This window comes from Diachasmimorpha longicaudata, chromosome 1 (genome assembly GCF_034640455.1).
Source record: "Diachasmimorpha longicaudata isolate KC_UGA_2023 chromosome 1, iyDiaLong2, whole genome shotgun sequence".
Lineage (NCBI taxonomy): Eukaryota > Metazoa > Arthropoda > Insecta > Hymenoptera > Braconidae > Diachasmimorpha > Diachasmimorpha longicaudata.
The window spans coordinates 7,061,780-7,086,822 of NC_087225.1; the positions used below are offsets into that span (position 1 = coordinate 7,061,780).

Here is a 25,043-nt window from a genome sequence, read left to right on the forward strand (position 1 = left end):
AGTTACGCACTTTTTCAGTGAACTTTCAGGAAAAAGTAGAATCCTGTTTCTACTGGTAGATTGCGGAACAGGCACGTAATTTTTCACGAATTTTTCTCATCGTGTCGAGAGCTAAATAGTTTCTATGGAAACGGTTCCCCTATGGGAGAACTTTCTTTTCTGCATAAGTAAATATTCCTTTGTCATCTATACATTCTATCTGCGGTATAATTATTTCACCCTCACGTCATACGGGGGTGATACATAGAATAAAATGTTTTTCAGCATCCCACTTTTCACTATATTGAATTTAGGGGAAAAATTCCGAATCTGAATTCCCGTTTTATCAGTTGGAAATTTAAGCAAATTCGTAAATCTCGAAGGAAAATAAGAATAACATCACAACTTCTCTTAAATTTGAACAGGAAATGAAATTTCGGTGCCTTATTGAACCCAATTCTTCCAACTACTATTATTATTCTCTTACTATTCTCTTCTATTATTATTATTCCGTGATTATTCCGGCATCACGAACTACAATTACCTCTGAACAAATTAGCTACCGACAGAATTGAACAGTTACAACAGAAACAATCTCTTCTTTGAAAATAATATTCCTCTACCGTCAATGAATTCCACCTACGGTCGAAATATGTCACCCTCACGCTCCATCCGAGTCATGTATTGAATAATACGTTCATCTCCGAAAAATCCTACTGTTCACCACATGATGAGAAAAGTTCAATAAAAATTACCCCGAAAGTTTGGTACTTCCGGAGTGAAGTGTCAGTCGATGAGAAATTACCAACCGAACGTGAATTGTTGCATAACGTTGGATAAAAATAATACGAAAATGACTGAATGTTCACAAAGTGGACCGCCATTTATGTCTGATATCATGTTAAACGTCGAGTTCATTTCGCAAATTTTCTTGGAGCGATCTTTCGCTTCATCATGATCAAACCCTTCGCGTAAATGTCACTGAGCTTTTCTCTCTGCATCTTGAGAAGTAATAAATTATCTGTTCGAAGGAAAAATGGTTCTAAACGTTGACCTTTTACCTGCAGATTCAAGTGAAACCCTGAATTTAGCAGAAAAATAGACCTTCACAACTCCAACCCATTTTTGTGTTGCGAACTAAATCCAAATTCTCAGTATTCAATTAAGTTTAATTTTCCCAATTACTAACTGCTTTCCCGAAATATTTTCATTGTATTCACTCGACCTTATGGATTTAACCCGAAATTATTATTTTTGGAAATTCAAATCTCCTAAAATTCCTCTGAACATGTCATTCATTAAAACTTTGACGGATCTGCACTAGGAATTGCAGCCACGTGTTACGTAAATACGCTACCATATAGTATATATGTATGTTGTCGTGGTAAATAATTATGAAATCCACGAAACAAATGTTATTCTCAAAATTAAATACTTGAAACTGGCTATCGACAAATGAGTTGCCCTCAAAATAGAACAGATTCGAGGCACACGAGGTATTTCAAGGGAATAATATTCCCTCAGAATCAATAAATTTTGTCCCCGCGATAAATATTGCACCCTCATGTTATAAGAAGATAATGTATTGAATAATATGTTTATTCACAGGAAATTCATTGTTCATTATTGATAGGAAAATGTATGGCCACGAAGATCAGATTCTCGCGGTCATTCTGCAGAAGGCTGTACATGGCAATCAATACATCATAGATCAATAGATTACAAGCACACGCCGAAAAGTAGATGAAAAAATCTACGAAAAATTGTCACTTTGTAAATAGATCTTGCGGGGATTGACATGGATCCTGATCCTGATCATTCTCGGGAACAATAAATTCTGGAGCAATCAATAATCACAATTGGCATCCGAAAAATCAATTTCCGTCAAAATTGAAGGCTTCCTGGGGAAATAATTTCTTCCTCGAAAATAATATTCCTTTGGCGTCAATAAATCCTCTCTGAGCTACAAATATCGCACTCTCACGTTACATGAGGATGATATATTGAATAATATGTTTAGCTACGAAAAATTCTATTGTTCACCAGTGAGAAATGATGGATTGTCTATGAGTAATTTTTGGAAGACTGATGATGACTTGGATTTAGAGGAAGAAGTCTTTCAAATTATTCTGCTCCACATTGAGAAAAGAACAATTAGCTACATCTTCAATACTACAATTATCAGATGATTAACATAGGTTCTGCTATAAGCCCTTCATTATTTTTAAATTATTCTTTAGTTTTTTTTTATATGAAATTACTCGGAATAATTCCAAGTAAAGAAGGTCTGAATAGAGCGAAGAGAAATGGCGAGAAAAATTCTTGAAAAATTACGTGCCTGTTTCGTAATCTGCCCGTCAAAACAATATTCACATATAATACCACAAGTGGTTCAAAATTATCGAATATTTCCCGATAGATTCGTTGCAAACAAATGAAGGAGTCAAGTTTTTCAGGCTAAAAAATCACGAGTGCGAAGCACGAGTGATTTTTCCTGAAAAACTTGACGACTTCATTTGTATGCAGGGAACCTAGAGGGAAATATTCTATAATTTTGAAGCTCGAGTGGTATTCAGGGGATTATTTTTCCTATCCAAATTTCGGCCAAGAGAATTGTGCCATGACATGAAAAGAGGTTTATTTGGTTAAGTGTCGTTTGTTTACCAAAATATTCAAAAAATTATCGCTGATATTCGAGGTAGGCTATACAAAATATCAACAAATGGTGCAATTCTATTGGCTGAAATTTGGGTGGGAAAAATAATCAGTAAAAATTACGAGACAGTTACGCACTTTTTCAGTGAACTTTCAGAAAAAAATCCAGAACGTTCCAGAAAAAGTGTAAAATATTCGGTAAAAAATGAGTAACTGTTCCGTAATTTTTACTGAATACTGTTTTGTCAAAAAAAAACATTATTGATTATCAAAATTCAGTAAGTTTTTTTTAAATTGGAACTTCGGGAAGTTAAATAAATTTACTTAAAACTCCAATCCACCTTCTTGGATCTACAAATAGGACATTATTGAGTGTCAAAATTCAGTAAGTTTTTTCAATCAGCTTTTCAGGCACATCACGGAACAGACATGTAATTCTAAAATAATTTTTCACTCCGTCCATGAGACTTAATTCTTCCCACAATAATATAACCGTAGCATTTGGACATTACTTAGATCGCCCGTGAATGACTGCCTCGCTAGAGAGATAAGTCCTTCTCCCAAGAAAATAATTCCTCTGCCAGCGTCACTAGCTGATAAGTATCTGAAACCCAGTGTCACGTTCCTGAAAATCAAACCAATTTTTCTCCGCGCAATAAGTCTTCCTCTCAACCCAACTGATCATCTTCCAAAATCCCGTAAAAAATCTCCTGTCTCCCTAACAACCTCCAACTACCCATCTACTCCACCAATCCCCAGATACCAATTCCCGAATTAAAAACAATCCTCAATCCGGTCATAATTTCTCCTCAAATAAAAAAAAAAATCCTCATCCATCAAAATTCCACCAGTAGATTCCACGTCCCAAACGTCCCCAACTTTAATTAACACGTCACTATAATCACCCCCATCCCTCATAAATCCCCAAAACAATAATCAGGAAAAAATACCACCATAAATACCTCCCCAACACAAGCGTAACCTGACACATTGGGCGTTGGATCCAGCTTAATTAATGAATATCCCGGTATATCGTGGCTATCACATTTGCCGAACTGGCTCTCGAATCAGAAGCACAATTGATCAGCATTGGCAAACGTATCAAATTACCCCTCACTCCCTCTCAGATAATAACGTGTTGATGCATTTGCAAATTCGATTCATTTGACGCAACAAATTCCACTTTCACGCATTCCCTTTCAACCATATAATTTCCTATGCACCCCCCCCCCTCCCTTTCCACGCCCCCTCTCAACCCCATTCACCCTAGAATCTCTTCGGGAATGTTCTGAATGACTTACCGGCGAACAGAAGACCGAGAATGAAGATCAAACCCCTCATTTTTCCTCAACTCACATTCCCCCCTTCGTCCCTGTACTTTCCCACTCGTAATTTTCTCAATTCACTGTTTCACAGTTAAATCCTCTCTGATCTCAGATTGACGATTTCACGATACAACATCCCCTCATCTTTATCCTCATCACCATACCCATCACCTCCATCCTCACCTCCCTCCCCCACCTTTGCCCCCTCCTCTCCCCCCCCCCCTCAGGAAGCCCTGAGGGCCAGGTAAAGGCCACAATCGATAATTCTCCTTGCCACAAAATTTCACCACTCCACCTCAAACTCAATTCTCGTTAAATTTTCACTGATACTTCACGACACATTTATCCCTCGCCCCTCCCCTCCCCCCCCCCACCGCCCTTTAATTCGCCGCACACCCAACGGTAACTTCCACCTTTAAACTGTCTCCCTTCCCCCTCTGCCCCTGGAACTTTGTAATTGTTTCAAAGTCCCACCAACGACAACTTGTTAGTTACATTCGTGGCTCAGGTGTTCGGGATGTGACGTTCAATTATTTTTAATAGTCCTTCCAAAAAGTGTGGATTTACCCACGATAAAATGGCCCCGAGAAATTTCCTCTTGTGAGAACGTAAAATTTTCCCAGTTGATATATATTGTTAATTGGGTAATGAATTTTCAGTTATCAGTGATAGGTTCATTCTTGTGGATGTGGGCTGATACGACTACTCGTAGATTTCTCGATGTCACGCACTCGTGTAGTCGGCAGTCACGTAAATAAACACAACGGAATGTATGGGAAAGGGGAGTTGGACGTGTCTGATCGAACGACGAGTTTTATCCCTTGATAAGTTGCTGGGAGCAGAATTAATGAGGTTATTATCTGTTTACTGGGGGATTAAATTGTTCGGTGGATATCGTCACTGTTCACAACATTGTCAATAGACATGTGCACCTGTAACGCCGCCCTCAATGTTATCTCCATTTTACCACCAAAAATGGTAAATTTATCCACTTCCTGATGTTGTTAACATTTTAATCCGACGATCACTGATTTATGTAAAACACTTGCCACTCGCCAACACTCAATTTAGTGGTTTTATTGTTATTATTTCGTCGATGAATTGTTGAGAAAAAAAATCACTACTCAGTTTTTATTGTTAGTGGATATTTTTTTTTTATTCTCAGGAATTGTTATTAGTGCAGGAGGTCGCGAGCCGTGGCGGAAGGGGTGAGTGTAATGTTTTGAATTATTTCCGCGGTCGAACGCTCAAGCGAGACTGGAGCGCGAGATGCGATGAGCCGATGGCACCCCCCACCAGGGAAACTAGAGGGTCTCGCCTACGAGGGTGCACAGAGGGTGGGAGGTGTCGGGGGGAGCGCATGAGCGGTGAAATTCTCACGCAGCATCCACTGTCCACTGCTCTCACGAATGTTCGTTATATTGAGGGTTTCGTATTTTTTTTTCGAAAGGGGTTGCAAAAGAATGAAAAATTGGACTGGGGTTTTTGGAGAGGAATTTTATTCTTTGCCGCCATTTTTACGTCTTGCGGTATTCGGCGCCGTGAGGGGGAGGAAGGCGAGAGATTAATTAATTATTTTTTTCAGCATCGAAAGGATGAGGAGCTCAAAGGGATTTTTTTAGTAAGGGCTTTCATGAGACGGCGGCAGTCTATTGTAATCCGGATTTGCAACGATTTTTCAGGGAAATTTTCTTAATGAATCTACGTTATCATTAGAGAAAGCACATTTGGATAATCGAAAATTTTAATGAATTTGCGTTCACTTTGTACTGAGTTGACGAAGCTGGAATAATTAGTTGTAGTAATTGAGGGAGAAAGAATATGGAGGATGAAAAATGTTGAAAAGTCGTAGGGAAGGGGGGTAATTATAAGCCCGATAGAAATTCTGTCTTAGTCGGTGGAAGAAGTAATAGAGTTTTGCTAATAAACGCTGGTGGAGGTGGTACCAACTGACCCGCAAGACGGATGAGAATACCACAACCGGGTTAGTTCTGCGGCTGGCGCATCGTGCATTGTGGTTCTAATCCCCATGTTAGGAAAATCTCGGGAATATTTTTGGGAGATTAAAAGTAAACACGGAACGGTATTTTTCGTTATTCAGCATGGAGCTCGTATCGAAGTGAAATATTCAATATTGAGAAGAATTTTTCGCAGTTTATTTTTTTGAAATATTAATGGTAAATAATACTCCACTGGAAACTTATATCTTTTCGGAACTTGACGATGTTGCTGGACGGTGAAGTCTTTAATAATCGAGAACGGGAAAATTCAAGCAGAAATTTCAAAACTTTTTTACGATTATTTCTTTCGATGAATTCTAAATGAAATTCCTGACAGTGCTATTCACCCTTTTCAATTTGAATTTCAGTCGAAAGGTCTATCTGCTGAAAAAAATTGAGGTGAACATTCAACATCGGACGAACATTATTTAATAATACACGGAGTGAAAATTCTTTAAAAATTACGTGTCTGTTCTCTAATCTGCCAGTCAGATTACGAAACAGACACGTTATTTTTTGACGAAATCTGTCGCTCCGCGCAGAAACCCGGAAAATTCACAAAATTATGATAAAAACTAATAAATTACCTCCGATTTCCTCTCTCCAAGAAACCAGAAACGGTTGATCAGCCCTCAACCCCCTATTTATCCCAACGAACCCGAACATATTTTCCACTCGAAGGGACATCCCATCGAATTTGATACAATAGTCTCAACCTATTTATACCTCCCTGCAATCATCTACCCGGCCAATCCTTGACGCGATATTTATTTTCCTTCGGTAGTTTCTCTCAAAACAATAGCTCTTTGGATACCACAACTCCAACAAATTCTCCCAGGCCAAATCACTCCGCTACCTCCAACGATCAAATGGAATTAACGTTCGATCTGTATTGCGGATGTACACCGCAACAAAAGGAGTAACCTGAAGAGGGACCAGGCATCACGTACCGTCCGCTATAACGATCGAGTTTTTTTCATTTCCAATAAGATAAAAAATATAAAAAAGAAAAAAAAAACATTGATTCACTTCATCAAAAGAAAATCCCTCTGCCTTCGATTTTCGTTAATTTTCATCGAATGAGGTGATTTTTATAAAGAGAACCATAGGGTCAATTATCTCGTTAATGAAAAGCCCAATGAAATTGGAGTGAAGCCCTTTGTGATGCTAGATACCGTCTGAATACAAAGTAGAACCTCAAGTGAGACATGAGGAAGTGCTAGTCTGATGGAACGTACTCTCCCTCCACTGTCGCTCGGGTGAATTTCAACCCACGTACCTTGAGAAATCTGAGATCTTTTGGATGACCTAAATTCAAACGCCTTCTGCCAGTAGATTTCAGACACCTTTGGCCTCTATTGCATTTGAAATTATTGGAGTGTGAGGCAGGGGGGGAGAGGGGGTGAAAAGCAATTTATGAAAGTATGGGCACAATGGATTTTTGAATCGCCGGGACATCTGTCTACGGGATAATTCGATTGCTCCGATGATACTCACCGGGTAAAACAGTGGGTGCACTTACCGGCCGTTTGGCAGAGGGAGGAGGGCGTTTTATTAAGATGACGCCTCGTACACGTGGATATCATTTGTTAACGTCAGGGGGTGGAAACGTGGTTTGAGGAGGGTATGATAAGGGTTTATAGGGTGCTTGCCTGCACTCTCGAGACTCCAGCGGTAACTTTATGGTGGGGAACGTAAATGGAGATTGTATCGGAGGCGGTTTCACGTGGGGGTTAAGACTTTTTACCTTAAAACATTGAAAACTTTACCTGGTTATTAATGCTGGGGAGAATTATATCGATTGCAAACTGCATTGATAATGATGCCGCCGTAAATTTTATTTTATTTTAAGATCTTTGCACTGGAATAATTATTGTTTCTTGGGGAATAAGTCATGCGAAGTTGCGTTAACAGTTTTAATTTTGCAATTATATTTTATTGTCACAGTTTCGGATATTGTAGTGGAAGAAGAACGAAGTTTTCGATTATTTATTGATTTCTGGGACGTCAGTTAAGTGAAAATCCTACTAAGAATTTATTTAGCTCAGTTATGATTGGATTACTCACATTGTCGGATTGAAAGAAACTACGATGCGATGATGACTTGCTCAATTATTCTTGTTTGATTAAATCAATTGAATTAAATACGCTTCAAAATTCTGTATTTGCATTTTATTGATTTCTCCATTTCTGACTGTGCAATCTAAGGATCGTGAAATTTTTGATTATTTAGTCATGTCGGGATATTTATTCAATCATTATCCTTGAAAATGAGATTCTTTTACATTTTGTCGCACCTGTAATTCATTTAATTTGAATTTTACAAATTATTTCACTCCAGATATCTCATATTAATTGCTACCCCATCAGGTCATTTATTTATAGCCCTTGTCAAGCATTATAATTAAAGTGAGATCAAATTTTAAAAAAGTAATGTGATTCAAGATCAACTCCTTTAAATAATAATGAATTCAATAATAAATTAATTTTCCTTTCAATTAAATAAGAATTCATTTCCTTTAAATTCAATAATAAATTTACCTCCTTTAATTTCGATCCAAGTATCACTATTTTCCACGCACTCAAATTATTCTAATTTGAATAGAGCAACATTGTGAATTATCCGCTGCCGTTCAATCAATATACTTACGTCAGCTGTGACTTTTTAAAAATAAACACCCGGTCGGTAAAACAGAAATTCGTGAGCCTCCAAAGGCGTGAGCACGTCGATCGTGATTAAAGCATCATGTATTTTTAAAATTCGTCTATCTACTAGTGACGTGGCGTTATTTGTTGTTGATTGATTTTTCTTTCTGTCAATTCTATTGATTTATCTACCCACCATGGACAGTAGTTTACGAAATTGCTTGAAGTTGCTCCACGAGAACGACAGTGAAATTAAGAAGAATGCATTACATGTACTGTGGGAACTATGTGAAAATATTATTAAACATCCACAGGAGCCAAAGTATCGGAGGATCAGAGTTGCTAATCCAGTCATTGCTGAAAAATTACTTCCGGCTAGTGGAGCTGTTGAATGCCTTTTCGAAATTGGATTTCAGGAAGTAAGGGAATAATACCAGAGATTCATTGAATTTGGTTACACTGAGATTCTATGATTCAGAAATAGACAAAATGGGATAGATATTTATAGATTATTAAATCGATGAATTTTTTCGAATACCTAACGCATGATGCACTCCAATAAAATGCATTACCCATCACATTTCAATGAAAAATAAATTCCTACTTCTCATTCAGAATTTAATTATCCTAAATTAGGAGCAAATCTGACTGCATAATGTTTTCAAATTTGTATTTGACGTTTCTATTATTTATTGATATTAAGACATTATTGTCAAAATGAAACTTATGACTCTGCTCCAAGTTTTGCAAGTTTTCTTGAAGAAATTTAATTCTAAAAAATGAATATTCATTTGCACTCTGAATCTTTAGATGACGAGTTCTACTTGTTACAGCCTCTGATACATTATTTAAAGTTCTACAAAGTATAGAGATTCATTTCGACCAGACAATTCCAAGATAAGAACCAAAGTTTATGTGGTATCAATTAACTCCATTTCAAGTGGGTAAAATTTTTCATGAGTAGCAAGTGAAACATAATTTCCAGAAATGATCTTTGATATTTCTGAATGAGGGATACGATCCATTTTTCTTTTTAGTCACTTGAGAAAATTGATTGAAAATTCACTTAGAATCAAGAGCAGATGACATTCAAATTCTCTCGTCCAAACTCACCTCTTCTCCACTGAATATCTCCCTAAATTCCAGGATGGAGAATTTTTCTCACTGCCAACCGACAGTCCACTGCCCCGAATACGTGAGATTCAGCGTCTCTTGACGGATATCCAAGCGAAGAAGCCAATATCTTCACCACCCCCACCAACTTCTGGAAAATCGACAGGAGCAAGGCCAAAGGATCCACCAAAACCAAATTTCCTGCAGCAAATCGAAAGAAAGTTCGACAATGTCCTGACATACGAAGATCAAGACCTCCAGGAAATGACTCGTCACATGGTGCCTATCACAGATCTCAAATTGCGGGCAATGGAGCGGATGAGAGCACTCCAAAGGGATCTGAAACAAAGGGAGGAGAGCGAGGGTGCGAGAGAACTGGAAAAGGAGAAAACTGGAATTGAAAATGACGTGGGAATAGAGGATCTTCTGCTGGGAGAGCTTCTCGCATGGTTCAAGAATGATTTTTTCTCATGGGTCAATACACTCAAGTGCAGCTTCTGCTCGGCTACCTGCAAGTTCAATAGAACTGAATACAAACGTGATCCAAGAGTTTCAAGAATTGAAATTCACAAGTGTGAATTGTGTGACACTGAGGAGGAGTTTCCCAGGTATACTGATCCCAAAATTTTAATGACCACGAGAAAGGGACGATGTGGAGAGTGGGCCAATGTCTTCACTCTCGTCTGCAGAGCGTTGTCTTATGATGCTAGAATTGTTCATGATGAGACTGATCATGTGTGGACGGAGGTAATATTTCCACGGGAAAACTTGTTTTATTTTTAATCACAAGTGTTGTTGGAAGGAAAAATCCAATTATATTTTTTAGTGAGAATTTGGTTGGTTTGGTCAAAATTGGGAGGAATACAAAGTATATAATCGACTGTTCAATGGTCATATCCTTGATCCCCTCAATGGATTTTTTTTTTAATTAGAAAGCAATTCACACGTCAATAATTACTAAGTCTCAGAAATTTTGCGCTAAATATTAGAAAAGTCCCTTGGCAACAGGAAACTGTTAGTACCAGGGACAATCTAGTAATTTTTAAAAAATCGAGAGCTGACAGGAAAAGTGCACTACACGAAAAAGGCTGTGAGTGCTCGATGAAAAATTTACATTTGCACAATTTAAAAGATTTTTTTACTTCTGCAGGTCTGGTCGATAGCTGGCAACAGATGGGTGCACGCTGATCCCTGTGAAAATACTATGGACCGACCCCTCCTCTATGAGAAAGGATGGAAAAAGAAATTATCCTACGTAATTGCCTATTCCAGGGACGAAATTCAGGACGTGACGTGGCGTTACACTAGGGACCAGCCTTCTGTGATGAAACGCAGAAACTTATGCACTGAGGAAAATCTTGCTGAACTCATTTGGCGTCTCAATGAGGAACGACAGAGTTCTCCGGGTTACAGTCAAGTTAGGAAGAAATACGTTGTTAATAGAAGGCTCATGGAGTTAGCTGAATTTCTCAGGCTCCCTGGCCAGCCTGACAACGATGGTAATGAGTATGGGGGGAGAATTTCTGGGGATGCTGCCTGGAGAGCTTCTAGGGGAGAAACATCGGTAAGTTCGTCGTAATAAAAATTCAACCGCGAGTTCTAGTTTTTCAAGCTTGAAAAGTAGAGTTTTTCCTCATCCTGTTAAAAATTGAATTATCCTCATTACAGGGAGTTTGAAAGAGAAATAACGAAGACTTATTTTCATTGGAAATTAGACTTGGGGCAAGAAAATTTTCATTTTTTGAAATGAATGAGTTTATTTCACGAATCCAATATTTCTTATTAATTCTGTTCCTTTCAAAATGAACGCCTCATCACTTAAATTCATTTTCACTCTTCCAGGACGAGAATAAATCCCATATATGGAAAGTCCCCGAAGGCATTGACAGCTACCTCCTCCGCCTCTACCTCGTGAAAGACCATTACGAAATCCAAGACGAGGAGGGTAAACTATTCGAGAAGTTGGAGGGTTGGCGAGAGGGAACAGCAAAAACCAAAGGAGTCTTCAGGAACGTAGAGAACGATTGGCAGATGGTCTACGTCTCCAGAAGTCCAGGTGTCTACCTGGGCAGCATCACGTGGAGTTTCGAATTATGTGATAAAACCGAAAAAGTTCAAATAAAAACCTTCAAGATATCATCGACAACGGCGACGTTTCAAGGTGCCTCAATAAGATGGAAAATTCAGGGAATAACACAACAAAATAAATCAATCATACTAACACTCGATAACTCCAAACCCATGAGCACAAGTGTATTCAAAGATGCCAAGGTGATAAACGTCACTGCTGAATTATCTGGGGGTAGTGGAGAAGTTGCATGGCAGCACGCACAATTATTTCGTCACAGTCTGGACGACGTTGACGAATGTTCCTTATCAATATCGTTGGAGTTATCCTAGAATTAAATTCGTCACAAGGCAAGAACCTTCGTTATCAATCTAAGATCATATTCATATGAAAATCTACCAGCTAAACCCACGTACATCGGTTTTATTGTTTTATTATTTATGTCATTTGTGCAGTGGTATGCACACGTGTAAAATAAAAAGAAAGTGATTATTTATGTACACTAGATTACTCAATACCCCTAAATCTCCTAATATGTTTTGCACTATATCCTGTCCTTATCACTCCACTGTCAAATATAGAAATGAAGATTTCGATTTTGTAAAACCATGAATCATAAAAGTTTGAGTCTCCATATTAAAAAAAATACACTGAATATTTCTGCTGCCCATTCCATACGTTGCAATTACTCGTATGCAAATAGCCGACACATGATTACTTTTCGCAATATAAATTAATTCTATCGTTTGTAAATAGTGTAGTTAGTGACCTCTACGTGCGCAGCGGCCATTTTGTCTCAAAGCAGTACACAGCGCTGCACATGGCGTCCCGAGGTACTTGTCCATAGTTTTGGCAAAGCGGATGGACAAAGCAAAGACTCACGCCAATGTTAGCAATAACCCCAACGGTGGGAGACGCCACCGTCGACTTTGGCAGCTGAGAGCGACAAATAGAGATTCATATGCAGATAGTCAACAGGCGTTCGGTTGTAAACAAATCAAGTGGAAGGAGCAAAGAATTGATTGAATCAAATTGCATTGTTGTTCCTACAATATTCCAACTGAAAAAAATTTTCTTTTCATAAATTACTTGTATTACATGAATCGCTAGTATAAATGCGATTGAAAGAAGCTGATAGAATCATTTTCAATGAAAAACATGGTTGGTTATGGTGCACAGTTCAAATAAATTGCCAATTGTCAAATGAATAGAATTAATTATTATTAAATGGCAAGGGTTCAGAGAGAGACGTTCACATGGTTCCCGAGAATAAACTGCAGAATTCTAAATCTCCTCAGAATTTCCCGATTGGACACGTACTTTTCACATTATGTTCTCGCAAATCTCCTTTCCATAGACAATAATGTTCCACGTGAATTTACATTGAATTTATTTCGTTGATTATTTTTAAAACAATGGTTGTAGAAATTCTAACATTTCGGATCTTCTTGTTTTCTTTCTTTTCATCTCAAAGAGCCATAGTGGATGGGCCGAGCTGAATCTCGGCTTCCAGTCGTCCAAAGCGAAGTTGCCTGGAATAAAAACCGATAAAGCGGTGGACAATGAAATAATTGATACTTTCGTTGATGATTTTGAATACTTTGATTACAAATCTGTCAAGAGGAACAGTTGGTCTGGAATATTAGAAGCCTGTCACCCGAAAAAAGCTTCCGAATTATCTGTAAGCAAGCAGAAACAAAATGAGATCATTCAGTGGCTAAGTTCTGAAGCTGTAACCGGCAAACCGACGATTTTATTGCTCTCTGGTGCTTCCGGATGTGGAAAAACAGTCACTCTTAAAGTATTGGCTGAGGAGAATGATTTTGACGTTATTGAATGGATCTCTCCTATGGATTCTGCATATTCTCATGACTCCAAATATTTAGGTCAAAGCGATAAATTCATGGAGTTTTTGGTGAGAGCCACCAGGTATAATTCAGTATTTAACAAGGGTAAAAAACGCCTTCTACTCGTTAAGGATATTCCCAACATCTATTCTATCGACAAGAATAGTTTTCACGAAGTGCTGAGGTATTGTATACGTTATAAAACCAATTTGATATGTATCGAATTCATTGAGTGACATACCAACAATAAATAAATAATAGTAATGACTCATAGCATGTAATATTGTCCAGACACTCGTGATGACCTCTCTTTTGTTAATCACTTGAAGCTCGAAAGACCCTCTTCTCCAGCATTATTTCCAGACATTTTCTCCAGCTTAAATACTATTTTCTCTTAGATTTAGTGTATCATGATCTACGATTTTTATTTACGAAATTATTTGCTCCACAGACAATATATGGAAATGGGAAAACAACCATTAGTATTTTTGTGTCCTGACTCTGAAAGCAGTAAAATGGTATATACACTGTTTCCCCCAGAGATTATGGAAAGATTTCGAATAAATAAAATTAATATTCTCCCTACTACACCCACTGCCATGAAAAACATGTTGAAGCGTGTTGCTCAGATTTTAAATGCGAGATTTGGGGATCTTGTTAATGTGACACAGGCTGTTGTTGATGAAGTGCTGTCTAACAACATTGGAGATGTTAGGAGTACAATTTTAAATACCATTTTTGCATCATTAAGAGGTAATCTTTGTTCCAAAATTTCTTTCTAAAGAATATAGAGTCAATTGTGCACTCCCACAATTGCCAGTGATTTCCACTCAAAATTTACGAGTGATTATTTTTTAGTACCAACTCATCATTCCAAAAATAATTGTGGACCTCGTGGGGAGAGTCTGGGGCTTCTGCATGGCATTGGGCGGGTTATTAATCCCAAACGAGTAGTGGAAGGAGACAAATGGAGCTTCACACATGATCCAGATGATATTGCTGCTTATTTCAGGTCACAGTCCAAGATATTCTTTCATTTTCTGCAAGAAAATTATCTGAATACAATGGGAAATATTGACCAGGTGGAGAGATGTTCTGAGATCATGAGTCTCGCTGACACGATCAGTATGGAATATCGAGTAAGTCCATTTGTCACATTGCCTTGAAAGTATCATCATCCCAATAATGCTTGATCCTGTAAGATCTTAATGACAATTGAGGTAAACTGAAATTTTACTGAAAGTCCAAGTCCAAGTTTCTTGAATTTAATGAATTGAAATATATCTGCTCACTGAGGAGGGCAAAAGTTCCAAACTAGTAATTAATTTATTGTTTCTCCTACGATAAATACGTGAGTGAGTTTAATCGTGAAATATGCTAAGCAGTCGCTGACACACTTCATGAAAATTTATTAATTTACTAATTTCAGGAGGCGAATTTGGTAAATGTGAATTTATCACTGTGCATTCGAGGAGCGATGGTGCATAATGAGATCCCTTTAACGAGATGGAATCCAGTGAGAAAACCAAGGAAGGGAGATCCAGAAATGTAAGCGTGAAAGCTTTTCAGAACAAATGTAGTACCTTTGATAGAAAATTCTATCATATTGCTCATGGTAATTGCAGTCAAATTTTCATCGAGTTCGAGGAAAAGTCAGAACTTTTCCGGGGCTTCTTGTTTTTAAACATTATTAGATACAGAACATAAAAAAAATTCAAACAGCATTCTAATTATATTGTTCAACTTACTCTACTGATATATTTTTTGCAAGAAACCGCGCATACATTGAGAAGAAAACCTGAAGAGTTGAGCAAATCAATAAACAAAAATTATGTTGGAAGATCCATAGTTTGGTCTATGAAATTTTGTCGTGAAAAAACTTTATACAGATTTTTATTATAATTTTGTTTATTTTTGTAGGCAAAGAGACGTGGGAATAGCAGAAGAGCGTTTTTACAAGCAATTAATAAACCCAAAAAAATCGGAGAGTGCTCTGGGCGTAGATTACAACATTGAGAACTGAAAAATTATAATTAATTATCCCCCAACTTTGAATCACTTAAATTGTATTATTTTATTTTCGTCATTGATTGTGCAGTGAAAAATTCAAATTAAGTGTTCTTGGGAAATTAATTCAAGAGATAATTCGGTTAAATCCCAATATAATTATGTCACAAACTTCCAATGTTATAAAATAATCTGAAAAAAAAACTGTCATCACACCAAAAAATATTCTTGACTAATTCGCTTGAAAATAAACATTGTTTTCCAAATATATTATATAATACTTTAGATCATGATCATCTGCATTTCGAGGGATGCCGAGCAAACTGTAAATGAGCTTAATACACCATAAATCCTACAAAAACTGATTTAGGGATACATTTATTATTTTCGTGATCTGAATGAAACATTCATGGAGATAATTATTTAATTGAATCCTTCACATTTTTAAATGATGTCTTTCCAATCATACTATTAAATGTATTTAAAATGTAACCTTAGACATATTTGTTTCTCATTAATTTTTGAATTCTTAAATTTTAGATTAACTTAGTTCATGTGAATTAATTAATCTTTGAAGGCGTTACGGATGTCGATAACGTCTAAACCATCGCAATGGTACCAATTGTGGATTCATCCAGTGATAACCCGGCGAATCATTACCCTCATCTCAGGCTAAATCATCATCAGGATCACTACTGACTGCACCCCTGTGCAGGCGTTTCCCGTATGTGGGGACGTGCTGAGTTTCGTACATCTTTCGATTTTCAAGATAACGTTTATAATTGTTCTCTCGTTTTCGTCGCTGTTCTTCAGCCTGTTGTCTCAACTTCTCGGGGTTCATATGAGAAGTTACCATGTGTCTTGTCAAGGAGCTCATGAATTTGTAAGTAATTCCACATACGTCACAGGATAATATCTCCTGGTTTTGTCCTGGCTGAAATTGAAGGAAAAAATTGAATTCAACTAATGGAAAATATAATAAAATGCTGAACCCTAATACAACAGTCGTCAATTCGTTTTATCTAGATGAATATGACGTTACTTTGATGATGATGGATTATGAAAAGATTTATAAGATATTCTACTGGAAGCTCTACCGAAACTGCCCACCCCCCTTCTGTCGTCTAATAGAAACATAGAATCAATTTTTTTATTGTTTATGATTTAATTTCAGTGATTAATTCGAGTTTGACAGTAATTAAGGATGTGATAGAACCACAATGAATTCCCGAAAAGAATAAAAACTTTGAAAAATATTTTGAATCAATGGAAAGAACTATTTCTTCTATTTTGCAGAGAATATTATCGTCTAACGGTGCGGAACTAACAGCGAACGAATTTAAGAATTCAATGTAAACTTATTTTGTAAATATTATTTTATAAAGAGTGAAGAAATTTAAAGGAGTTCCTCCACCGACTTTTTTTGTAAGAAAATCTCTATATCTGCTTTAAGACTCGGATGAAGGTCTCAACATCCCTTAATTGCAATCATCTATATATGGAGGACAACGGTGGACACATTTTGGCGCTTGTGATTTATTTCGCACGAACCAATTATCAAATCACAAAAAACTAACCCAAACCGGAATTCTAAACTATTAGGCTGTTTTCAATAGTGTAGAATTGCGTATGAAATCTACTACGAGTGCCGAATTCATCCACCACTGCTCGCCATACGCAGATAATTGAAGCCATCGGCTGTTGAGGGACGGGCAAAGGAAGTGTTAGAACCTTCCATCCGGCCCTTAATCAGACGAAGATATGAAGACTGCTAGAAATGAACCAAGCATGCCATGCAATAAAAGCGATATGATAGACTACATCCAATCGTTATGGGGACATTCAGTTATTACATCACATTTTTTTTTAATTTCTGACCGACAATCAACTTTCTCAGAGTTAAAGATAAGACCAGTAAAAAAATTAGATCAATAAGAGCAAATGATTAAGTCAACAATTAATTTTATATGCAATGTTCCGTGAATATTTTGTAACTCATATTATTGTCATCGAAATTTTTGTTATCAATCGTGAGAAGAAAGTTGTAGATTCATTGCTCTTAACCAAGCTATCTGATGTGTTGATCGATATTTTGCAAGAGGTTGCACTACTAAAAAACGGTCTCATGCGTGTCAGCTTTCACCAATAGGGTTTTCAATTCTAATATGACTTTCGCTCCATTCACATTTTCCAAAAATCTTTCACTCTTTTCCCTTAACCACTACTCTACAAATTTGCTTGGAAGGAAAATTATCAGCAGATATTCGAAAATTTGTTTTATTCTTAGAAATTAATTTATTAATAAATTGAAAGTCCACCTGATTTCTTTCGAATGATTCTCCTCTTGATGACTATAGAAAAACAAAAATGGTAAATAAAGAATTAAAATCATTTTCCAACAATAGTTCGATATCTTAATAAAAGAGAACGGTCAATTTTAGACTAGTCTCATATCAACACTTCTCCATTACTAAGATATTGAATGGAATGCAAAAAATCGTAAATATTATATTTCTCAATTCACTAATAACATTGTGAGGATGTCGTGTTGTGAATGTAGATATTTGGATGACAGTTGTTTTATTCAGCAACCTTCAGGGAAAATTCTAAAAAATTGTGAGTTGAAAACTGTGTAGGTGTTATTGCATGATCCCAGATGATGTAATATTGCTGACTGAAATGACACTAACAAATAATGTACAAGAACAAATATTCCACATCTTCTCACAAAAAAATAGTTCAGGTTATTCTCTTTTATTTTCCCATTGATTCGTGAAACTGATGGATCACTAGATCTTCTTGTACCTTCATTTAAACTTTTTTCCATCACATACTATCAGAAGAACATCGACCAAACTAATTCGGTTTTTCTTCATTAACATGAGGACGTAATTATGCAACGAACAAAATGTAATGAGTCATTCAACACTCCCTATCACATCCTCAAATAATTAAATATTCAGGAACAAGAATCAATTCAGTAGTGAAGTGGTAGAGGGAGATAAGTCGATTGATTCTCCAGTTGATTTGTTAAGCAATATTTGTAAATCTGCAGGATACGGCACAGTTATTGCAATGACAACATTTGAAATAAAGACATCTTTATCAGGTTTTACACAAAAAAAAAATCGTCAATTGTCTGTAATTATCGAGGCCCTTCAAGTCAACGACTAACGACTGGGAAGTTATCAAAAGCAGTCAATGGTCTACGAAATGTGATAATAAAACAGTGTAGCAGTATACTTTAATTTCAAATGAATTCATAGATGTTCTCCCTTTAATCGCTATTGATTAATTACTTAACAAATTATCGAATGAGTTCATCAACGAGTTCGTCACAGGATTAAGATAATCATCGCTTATTAGACAATTATCATTCCAAGATATTAATTGCCAACTGGTCAACAATGCGACTTAATTTATCTTCTTTTACCACTTCGCTACTCAATTAAAACCCTGTGGACTTACTGAATAAAGAAATATAATTGAATTGACCACATCTGTATGACATACCTGTTTATGCACGAGCATGTGCCGTTGCAAATTATTAAGTCGATTAAATTCACGTCCACAGACTTCACAGTCGAACTTTTTATCAGGATCATGATTCTTCTTGTGCATCGACAGATCATTGGCGGTGTTGAATGGTTTGTGACATATGTCACAAATATGTGTGCGTTGTTCCGCAGCAAGATGAGATTGTTCATGTTTTTGGAGTGTTGGTTTATCGATGAATCTTCGACCGCAATAGATGCATGGAAGGGGCTTTGAGTCAGGATTGTGAAGATTCATATGGCGACGAAGGGAATTGGCAGTTGGAAACTGCTCATGACATTCAAGGCACTGGAATGGACGATCTCCAGTGTGTGTTTTCCTATGTTTAGCCAATGAATTTTGATCGGGAAAACGTTTGGGGCACAAATCGCAGGGGAAGTTGCGTACTGTAATATCTTCCTCGCGTGCGTGCTTCAGTCTGTTGTGTCGCAACAGCTGGAATTGGCTCTTAAAACTCTTTTGACAAATTTCACATTTTAGTGCATCTGCTGTTGGAATTATTACTTGAGTTCTCTTTAGGCCATTTTCGTCCTCTGAAATGATCAGGGAAATCGTTACTGTGCTGTCCTCATTTTCTGGATCATTGTTCGTAGCAGTTGGAGATGGTGACTGCTGAAAAATTAGAAATAAATCTGTACAGAGGTTTGACAGAATTATATTGAACAATGCTTCAATCAATTTGATTTTCGTTCACTAGAATTATATGGGCTCAATAAATTCCATTAAGGCCTTTTTAAAGTAATCCATAAAATCTTCCAGTGTTTTTTCTTTTTGACAATTATTATACCACCTTCATAATTCAAATTGTAAAATATTTTAAAAAGATTATATTTGTATACCTGTCTATTAGAAAGACTTTCCATGTCTTCAACATTCTCATGCATTTTTCGATTTCTTTCCTCCTGATTTTCCTGCTCATCACTACTGTTACTTGCAATGGCATAATTTCCATCCTCAGTCAAGTACACTGGCTGCATCTGTCCATGCTCATCTTTGAAGAATAATTGGCCATCCTCATCCTCATGAAGGAATATTTGATCCTGTGGAATTGAATATCGAAGATGTTAAGGGTTGTGATTCAAATTGACGAGAGAACGACAATAGCCCAATTAATAACATCATTACAAGTACCTGCGGACTTTCTTGTTCTCCCTTTTCAGCCATGATGACCTCATTAGAGCCATCCCATTGCTCTTGCTGTTCGACCTGCTGCCCCTCCTGTTCGACAGGGAGTTCACCTTCCATTTCATATTGTTCATGCTCATTTAAGGGATGAGCGACGTACAGTGTTCCCATATCATCACCTTCATAGTAAATTGTCCCTTCCACGGGGATCGTATTTTCTTCTAATCTTTCCATCTGCCAGAAAGAATAAGTTATTCGTTAAATAAAGTATTTTATTATGGGTGCACATGGATGAATAAACCTCAACGAGCAGTAAAATACGCATCTTAATTCGAGGAGAGTTGGCAGATACTACTTGTTCCCAGAAAGGGAAAATTCTAACTCTCAAAGCTAGAGTAAAAAAAGGTTTATAACTCAAGAGAAGACGAAGTCCTTTTTCAAAATTTCAATCCTTATTAAGGATGTTACAGTTCTCCACTACAGAGTTCAATCGATTATAAATTAATCCCTTTTCTAGGATTATTTTTTCAATCATGTCTGTGCTCAAATATACTAACAGAAAAGAATAAAAAAAATGTGTGTTAAAACAATAAAACTTTTATCTCACCTTAATGTAGCGAGCATTTGCATTTTTTTCTTCCTGACTCTGCTTCTTGGAACCCAAAACCGTGTAAACCAAATCATTGTCAGCGCTTTTCACAATTTCATGAGGACTATCCTCATCATCATGCCTGGGTATCTTCATTTCTGGCTCATACTCCATTGAAGACCTAGTTTTAGAGCTCTCATAACTATGTTCCTCTCCATTTCCATTCGATAGCATATTATTGCCATTCACAGTGGGTCTTCGCGTGGTAACATGAGATCTTTTCGGCCTGATGATTTCCCTAGTCTCTAATGGATCATTTTCCTCCTCCCAATCTTCTTTAGCATCATAAGTTGTGGCTTTCTGCGATTTATATTTTCCGCCTGATCTCTGGCCTTTTGATTCATCGTCTGGACTGTCATCCTCTTGGGACTCCATTGACTCAACTTCTGCCACTTCAGTGACGCTTTCAGGTCTTGAACACTCGTCCTCCTCCTTATCATCCTCTTCCTCACCCTCTACAACTACAATCTCTTCTATTATTTCGACAATTTCCTCTGTGTGTTCTTCGCCGTCCTCAAGTTGTTCCGTTTCCTCTTCGGCGTAAATTATCTCTTCCTCCTGGTCCTCCATCACCCCATCCTTGGCCTCCAGAATCGCCTGCAACTCCTCTACTTCCATTCTGAGGCCTTGGAATTCTCTGGAGAATATTTTTTAAAAAGTTGTTTTGTTTCAATGGAACTCGTCTTTTCATCAAATTCGACAATAATCGTGCAATAGAGGCGAGTAAAAAGGATCTTCATAGATTTCAGTGTAAATAACCTTACATCTAATGCATTACTAGGGCAAATAACGAGATAAGTTCGCCAGTGTCAATGACATTCATGGAAAAACCATTATTCTCATAGACATTTGTGAACAATAAACGTGTCCATTAATCTTAGACAAGTCAAATGTGGTTATGGAAATTGTCGAAACGGACTGCAACGACCAATAGGGCGCATGGAGAGCGTGTTAGCCTCCATTGAGATCCCCCCATTCCCCCAACAGACTGTTAAAATTCACTCATATTCATCAACCCCCATGAATGCCCAATTAACACCCTATAAACTCTGAGAAATTAAGGGAAAGAAAATGATTGAAAATGTGTGGATTGACAATTGAAATTGTTAGTGAGACGGCGGCTAATCAGTCGGTACGAGATTGCCTTGCATTTATCAACGGACAGCAAAATGGCTACAAGGTACCGCAGTGCCCCGGAGTTGGTAGAAAATGGGTTTTGTTAGGACCGGAGGATTAATCGTCTTGTTGATACTTGTACTTACCGCTCAGGCTGTTATTCAATGATGTCTAAGAACAATTAATAATAAACCACGGGATTTGGAGAGAAACTATTTACTCGGTCGATATGCAACCAGCGTACCATTCAACTAAATGACGCCACTCTAATAATTTGAGACATGTTTATCGATGAATAGGTTTGGCTCCCTCTGTGGTCACTTCATTCTCTCTCAACCAATGAGTGAAAGAGTTGACTAGGGACTTTTGGATGAAAGATGGCCGCCCACTAGGGGCATTGACAGGAATATTACAAACTTTAGTTTTCGGTTGAAAGGATATTTAATTTTTTTTCCTGTGGAATCCAGAAGTCTAAATAAATTTGTATTTGACGATCTGCCAAGATCTTAATCTTTTCATCGAATTATAAAATGTTTGTGGTTATTTTAAACGTTATTAAAGTAATGAACGATCTTTTTCGTGATTGTCGAGTCATATCTCGTGACACCGCCTATGAGTAATTCCGTTAATTTACTATATTATTATTATTATTAATTGATTATTGAATTTCTTCGTCGTTTTTCCCCCAAAATGGCGGCCAGGGCAAGACATTTATGAATTTTTAAACCCACGTCTGTGAGATGCAAATAATTTCGTGTATTTTACTTGGTTTGTCATCAGCTAATTACATAGCTCCTCCGAAATTGCTTTTCAATTTACGGAATGAACGGTCGTTGAATGTGAACCCACCCGTTGTCGTACGGTAATTAGCGCGTCACTTTAGTCTTTAGGCTTCAGGAGGTGCGGAGATCCGTTGCATTAGGTACAGGGAGGGTAGGATGAGTTTGGCTATAACACCGCCGATTGCAAACAGGAGAATATTGACAGATGTAAACATGATCAATTTTGATGATCAAATCGTTAAACTGTTAGTCGATACTCGATCTGGTTAATTCCTTCTTTAGTAGTCATTACTCATTACCTTGATTAAAAAATCACGTTTCGATAAATCGATTGAACAATGTTTTGGCTACTAATGACTTTTTTATTGGCGAGTGCTGATTCCGCTGCTGCGTCTAATGGTTTCGATTTCGGTGACACCTTAGCATTGATCATTGGACTTATTATGGGGATCGTTGGATTTTTCGCGTGCATGGGAGCTTATGCACGAAGAAGGAGTAGATTTGACTCGATTTAAAGGTAGAGTCGATGAGAAAATTGGCGTAATTATAGCGTGAAAAAAAATGTTAAAATCCTGACCTGCTCTCGTTTCATTGATTTCTATTGATTTTTATTCCTTACAGATTCGCTGCTATTTAATGATTAACAATATTCATGTCGAGTGCTAGAGATGAGATCTAGAGGTAATAATCTCATGAGTCGAGTTTACGAATATATACTGGTTGTCGAACGTACCTTCACCTTTCAAGATTTTATCGTATTACACGTGTATATGTCCTTCCAAAAAGCTTCTTGATGGTCAGTGTTCCCCTAAGAGTAATATAGGGGAAGGGGGTAAAGTAAACCCCCATCGATATCATTTTTTTATTCGTTTTAAAAATTAATTTTTGTGCGTTGGGCGAAATAAAATGAAACTGCTCATGCTCAATCCCTCTAGTAGGACAGTGATAATTCAAGATCATCGAAAAAATCGCAGTTATGATTTAACAGTTCAAAACATGAAAATAAAATAGAAAACGGTCATATTGAAGCTTGAATTTTGATTTATTCAAAAATTTGTTTCAATTCTAATTACGAATCTCCAAAAATAACAGAGAAATTTGTAACTGAATCCAATTTACGTTTTATGATTAACTCGAGAATATTCCAGTTTCAGGATGTAGAGTGGATAGACAAAGGCTCATCTATCTCAATTCATTGGAAAATACCAATCGGAATCATCCTCTGAGAATCGAATATCAATTTTAAAAAACCAAGTAATATGAATATTAAATAATTTCTACCATGTACAATAAACTGCGATGGTTATTTTATATCACTTTTATTTCCTTATAGTCATAAGATAATTATAAGATAATGAATTTATTACCAATTTTGTCTTGAAGACCAGAATTACTGAAGATTTAAGAAATAAATCTGTAAAGTCAAACTATTTCAAAGTTGATATTTGTTTTATTTCCGGATAAGTTGACAGTCCCCACAATACCACATTAAAATTTTTTGGCGGTTGCCCCTGCTACAGTTAGGGGATGAAACCACTAGGATCACCCGTCAAAGAGGAAATAAATCAAGATTCAGTGTTGAAAATTTCAATTAGAGTTAAATCGGAATTCGAAGTTCGATATTTTTTGTAGGCTCAACTTATGGGCAATATCTGGCATTTCTTCTCATGATGAGTCTTCGAGACTTGCTCGATGAACACAGCCGTCCATTTCATAGAATTTACCCCAATTCTCCAGGACCAGCAGTTAGATAGGGATTCACATCTTGCAACGCCCCAGAATTTTATTGAAGATTTTCGATGACCAATGCTATGAGTAATATACCTAGCATTTAACTCGTTCCAGGCGTCTTAATGTTCATTTTCCATTATCAATCATCGAGACACAAATAAATACTGACATCAGTTGCACCCTCCCTTCCATCTTGCTGCATGAGTAGCGTCGGCACCAGAACTCTATTCTCTATAATAAAATTTAACGCATCGACAGAATAATGATGTCTTGTTAGACCTAATACTTGATACACTGCCAGCAAAAAGTATGAATTTATTTGAACAGTTTAAATTTACATTATTGATATTTTGTTATGCGATGAAATTGAAATTATTTTAATGCGTTTTACAGCACCATTCTCACAGATATAACAGAATTTTTTTCAATAAATAAGAATTTTTTT

General features: G+C 37.0%; 4 protein-coding genes and 1 long non-coding RNA gene across 8 annotated transcripts in view; 3 read left to right on the top strand and 2 right to left on the bottom strand.

Annotated features, from left to right (window-relative positions):
* Nucleotides 1–4,136, bottom strand: part of LOC135167334 (SPEG neighbor protein-like) — a 38,400-nt gene extending 34,264 nt beyond the window's left edge. Inside the window, exon 1 of the mRNA XM_064130443.1 lies at nucleotides 3,936–4,136. Coding sequence (XP_063986513.1) covers nucleotides 3,936–3,975 — 40 coding nt within the window. The 5' untranslated portion in view covers nucleotides 3,976–4,136. The remainder of the gene's footprint in view (nucleotides 1–3,935) is intronic.
* Nucleotides 4,137–8,650: 4,514 nt separating this feature from the next.
* LOC135167322 (peptide-N(4)-(N-acetyl-beta-glucosaminyl)asparagine amidase) lies at nucleotides 8,651–12,286 on the top strand. The gene is made up of 4 exons (XM_064130418.1): nucleotides 8,651–9,024; nucleotides 9,752–10,465; nucleotides 10,869–11,282; nucleotides 11,561–12,286. The coding sequence occupies exons 1-4, from the start codon at nucleotides 8,803–8,805 to the stop codon at nucleotides 12,116–12,118; spliced, it is 1,908 nt and encodes a 635-aa protein (XP_063986488.1). The 5' UTR covers nucleotides 8,651–8,802; the 3' UTR covers nucleotides 12,119–12,286.
* Nucleotides 12,287–12,737: 451 nt separating this feature from the next.
* On the top strand, nucleotides 12,738–15,694 carry LOC135163351 (cell cycle checkpoint protein RAD17). Of its 2 annotated transcripts, XM_064122731.1 has the most exons (7): nucleotides 12,738–12,947; nucleotides 13,022–13,102; nucleotides 13,261–13,817; nucleotides 14,085–14,386; nucleotides 14,492–14,772; nucleotides 15,063–15,181; nucleotides 15,554–15,694. In XM_064122731.1, exons 1-7 carry the CDS (start codon nucleotides 12,936–12,938, stop codon nucleotides 15,654–15,656), a joined length of 1,455 nt encoding a protein of 484 aa, XP_063978801.1. In that variant the 5' UTR covers nucleotides 12,738–12,935; the 3' UTR covers nucleotides 15,657–15,694. The 2 variants fall into 2 exon arrangements, with proteins under 2 accessions (XP_063978801.1, XP_063978811.1); XM_064122741.1 differs by lacking the exon at nucleotides 13,022–13,102 and having other exon boundaries at nucleotides 12,739–12,947.
* On the bottom strand, nucleotides 15,524–22,386 carry LOC135163329 (zinc finger and BTB domain-containing protein 17-like). 3 transcript variants are annotated; one of them, XM_064122695.1, is made up of 7 exons: nucleotides 22,232–22,386; nucleotides 20,928–21,606; nucleotides 20,327–20,554; nucleotides 20,035–20,235; nucleotides 19,154–19,804; nucleotides 17,959–17,991; nucleotides 15,524–16,574 (listed from the first exon to the last, which is right to left on the bottom strand). In XM_064122695.1, the coding sequence occupies exons 2-7, from the start codon at nucleotides 21,585–21,587 to the stop codon at nucleotides 16,308–16,310; spliced, it is 2,040 nt and encodes a 679-aa protein (XP_063978765.1). In that variant the 5' UTR covers nucleotides 21,588–21,606; nucleotides 22,232–22,386; the 3' UTR covers nucleotides 15,524–16,307. The 3 variants fall into 3 exon arrangements, with proteins under 3 accessions (XP_063978765.1, XP_063978758.1, XP_063978774.1); XM_064122688.1 differs by having other exon boundaries at nucleotides 19,154–19,807; XM_064122704.1 differs by lacking the exon at nucleotides 17,959–17,991 and having other exon boundaries at nucleotides 19,154–19,807.
* Nucleotides 22,387–22,990: 604 nt separating this feature from the next.
* LOC135163452 (uncharacterized) lies at nucleotides 22,991–24,178 on the top strand. Its single transcript, XR_010299120.1, has 3 exons — nucleotides 22,991–23,384; nucleotides 23,489–23,548; nucleotides 24,016–24,178. It is a non-coding gene; the product is annotated as an uncharacterized LOC135163452 (long non-coding RNA).
* Nucleotides 24,179–25,043: the final 865 nt, after the last annotated feature.

What these genes read in the sequence shown, in the direction of transcription:
- LOC135167322 (XM_064130418.1), top strand. Translation starts at nt 8,803, where the DNA reads ATGGACAGTAGTTTACGAAATTGCTTGAAGTTGCTCCACGAGAACGAC. An exon ending in CTGATCATGTGTGGACGGAG is followed by an intron (nt 10,466 to 10,868) that starts GTAATATTTCCA and finishes TTACTTCTGCAG; the next exon opens with GTCTGGTCGATAGCTGGCAA. An exon ending in CTTCTAGGGGAGAAACATCG is followed by an intron (nt 11,283 to 11,560) that starts GTAAGTTCGTCG and finishes TCACTCTTCCAG; the next exon opens with GACGAGAATAAATCCCATAT.
- LOC135163351 (XM_064122731.1), top strand. An exon ending in CATTTTTGCATCATTAAGAG is followed by an intron (nt 14,387 to 14,491) that starts GTAATCTTTGTT and finishes ATTATTTTTTAG; the next exon opens with TACCAACTCATCATTCCAAA. An exon ending in CGATCAGTATGGAATATCGA is followed by an intron (nt 14,773 to 15,062) that starts GTAAGTCCATTT and finishes TACTAATTTCAG; the next exon opens with GAGGCGAATTTGGTAAATGT.
- LOC135163329 (XM_064122688.1), bottom strand. Translation starts at nt 21,587, where the DNA reads ATGGAAGTAGAGGAGTTGCAGGCGATTCTGGAGGCCAAGGATGGGGTG. An exon ending in AAAGTCTTTCTAATAGACAG is followed by an intron (nt 19,808 to 20,034) that starts GTATACAAATAT and finishes CTAATTTTTCAG; the next exon opens with CAGTCACCATCTCCAACTGC. An exon ending in ACATGCTCGTGCATAAACAG is followed by an intron (nt 17,992 to 19,153) that starts GTATGTCATACA and finishes GTTTTTCTATAG; the next exon opens with TCATCAAGAGGAGAATCATT.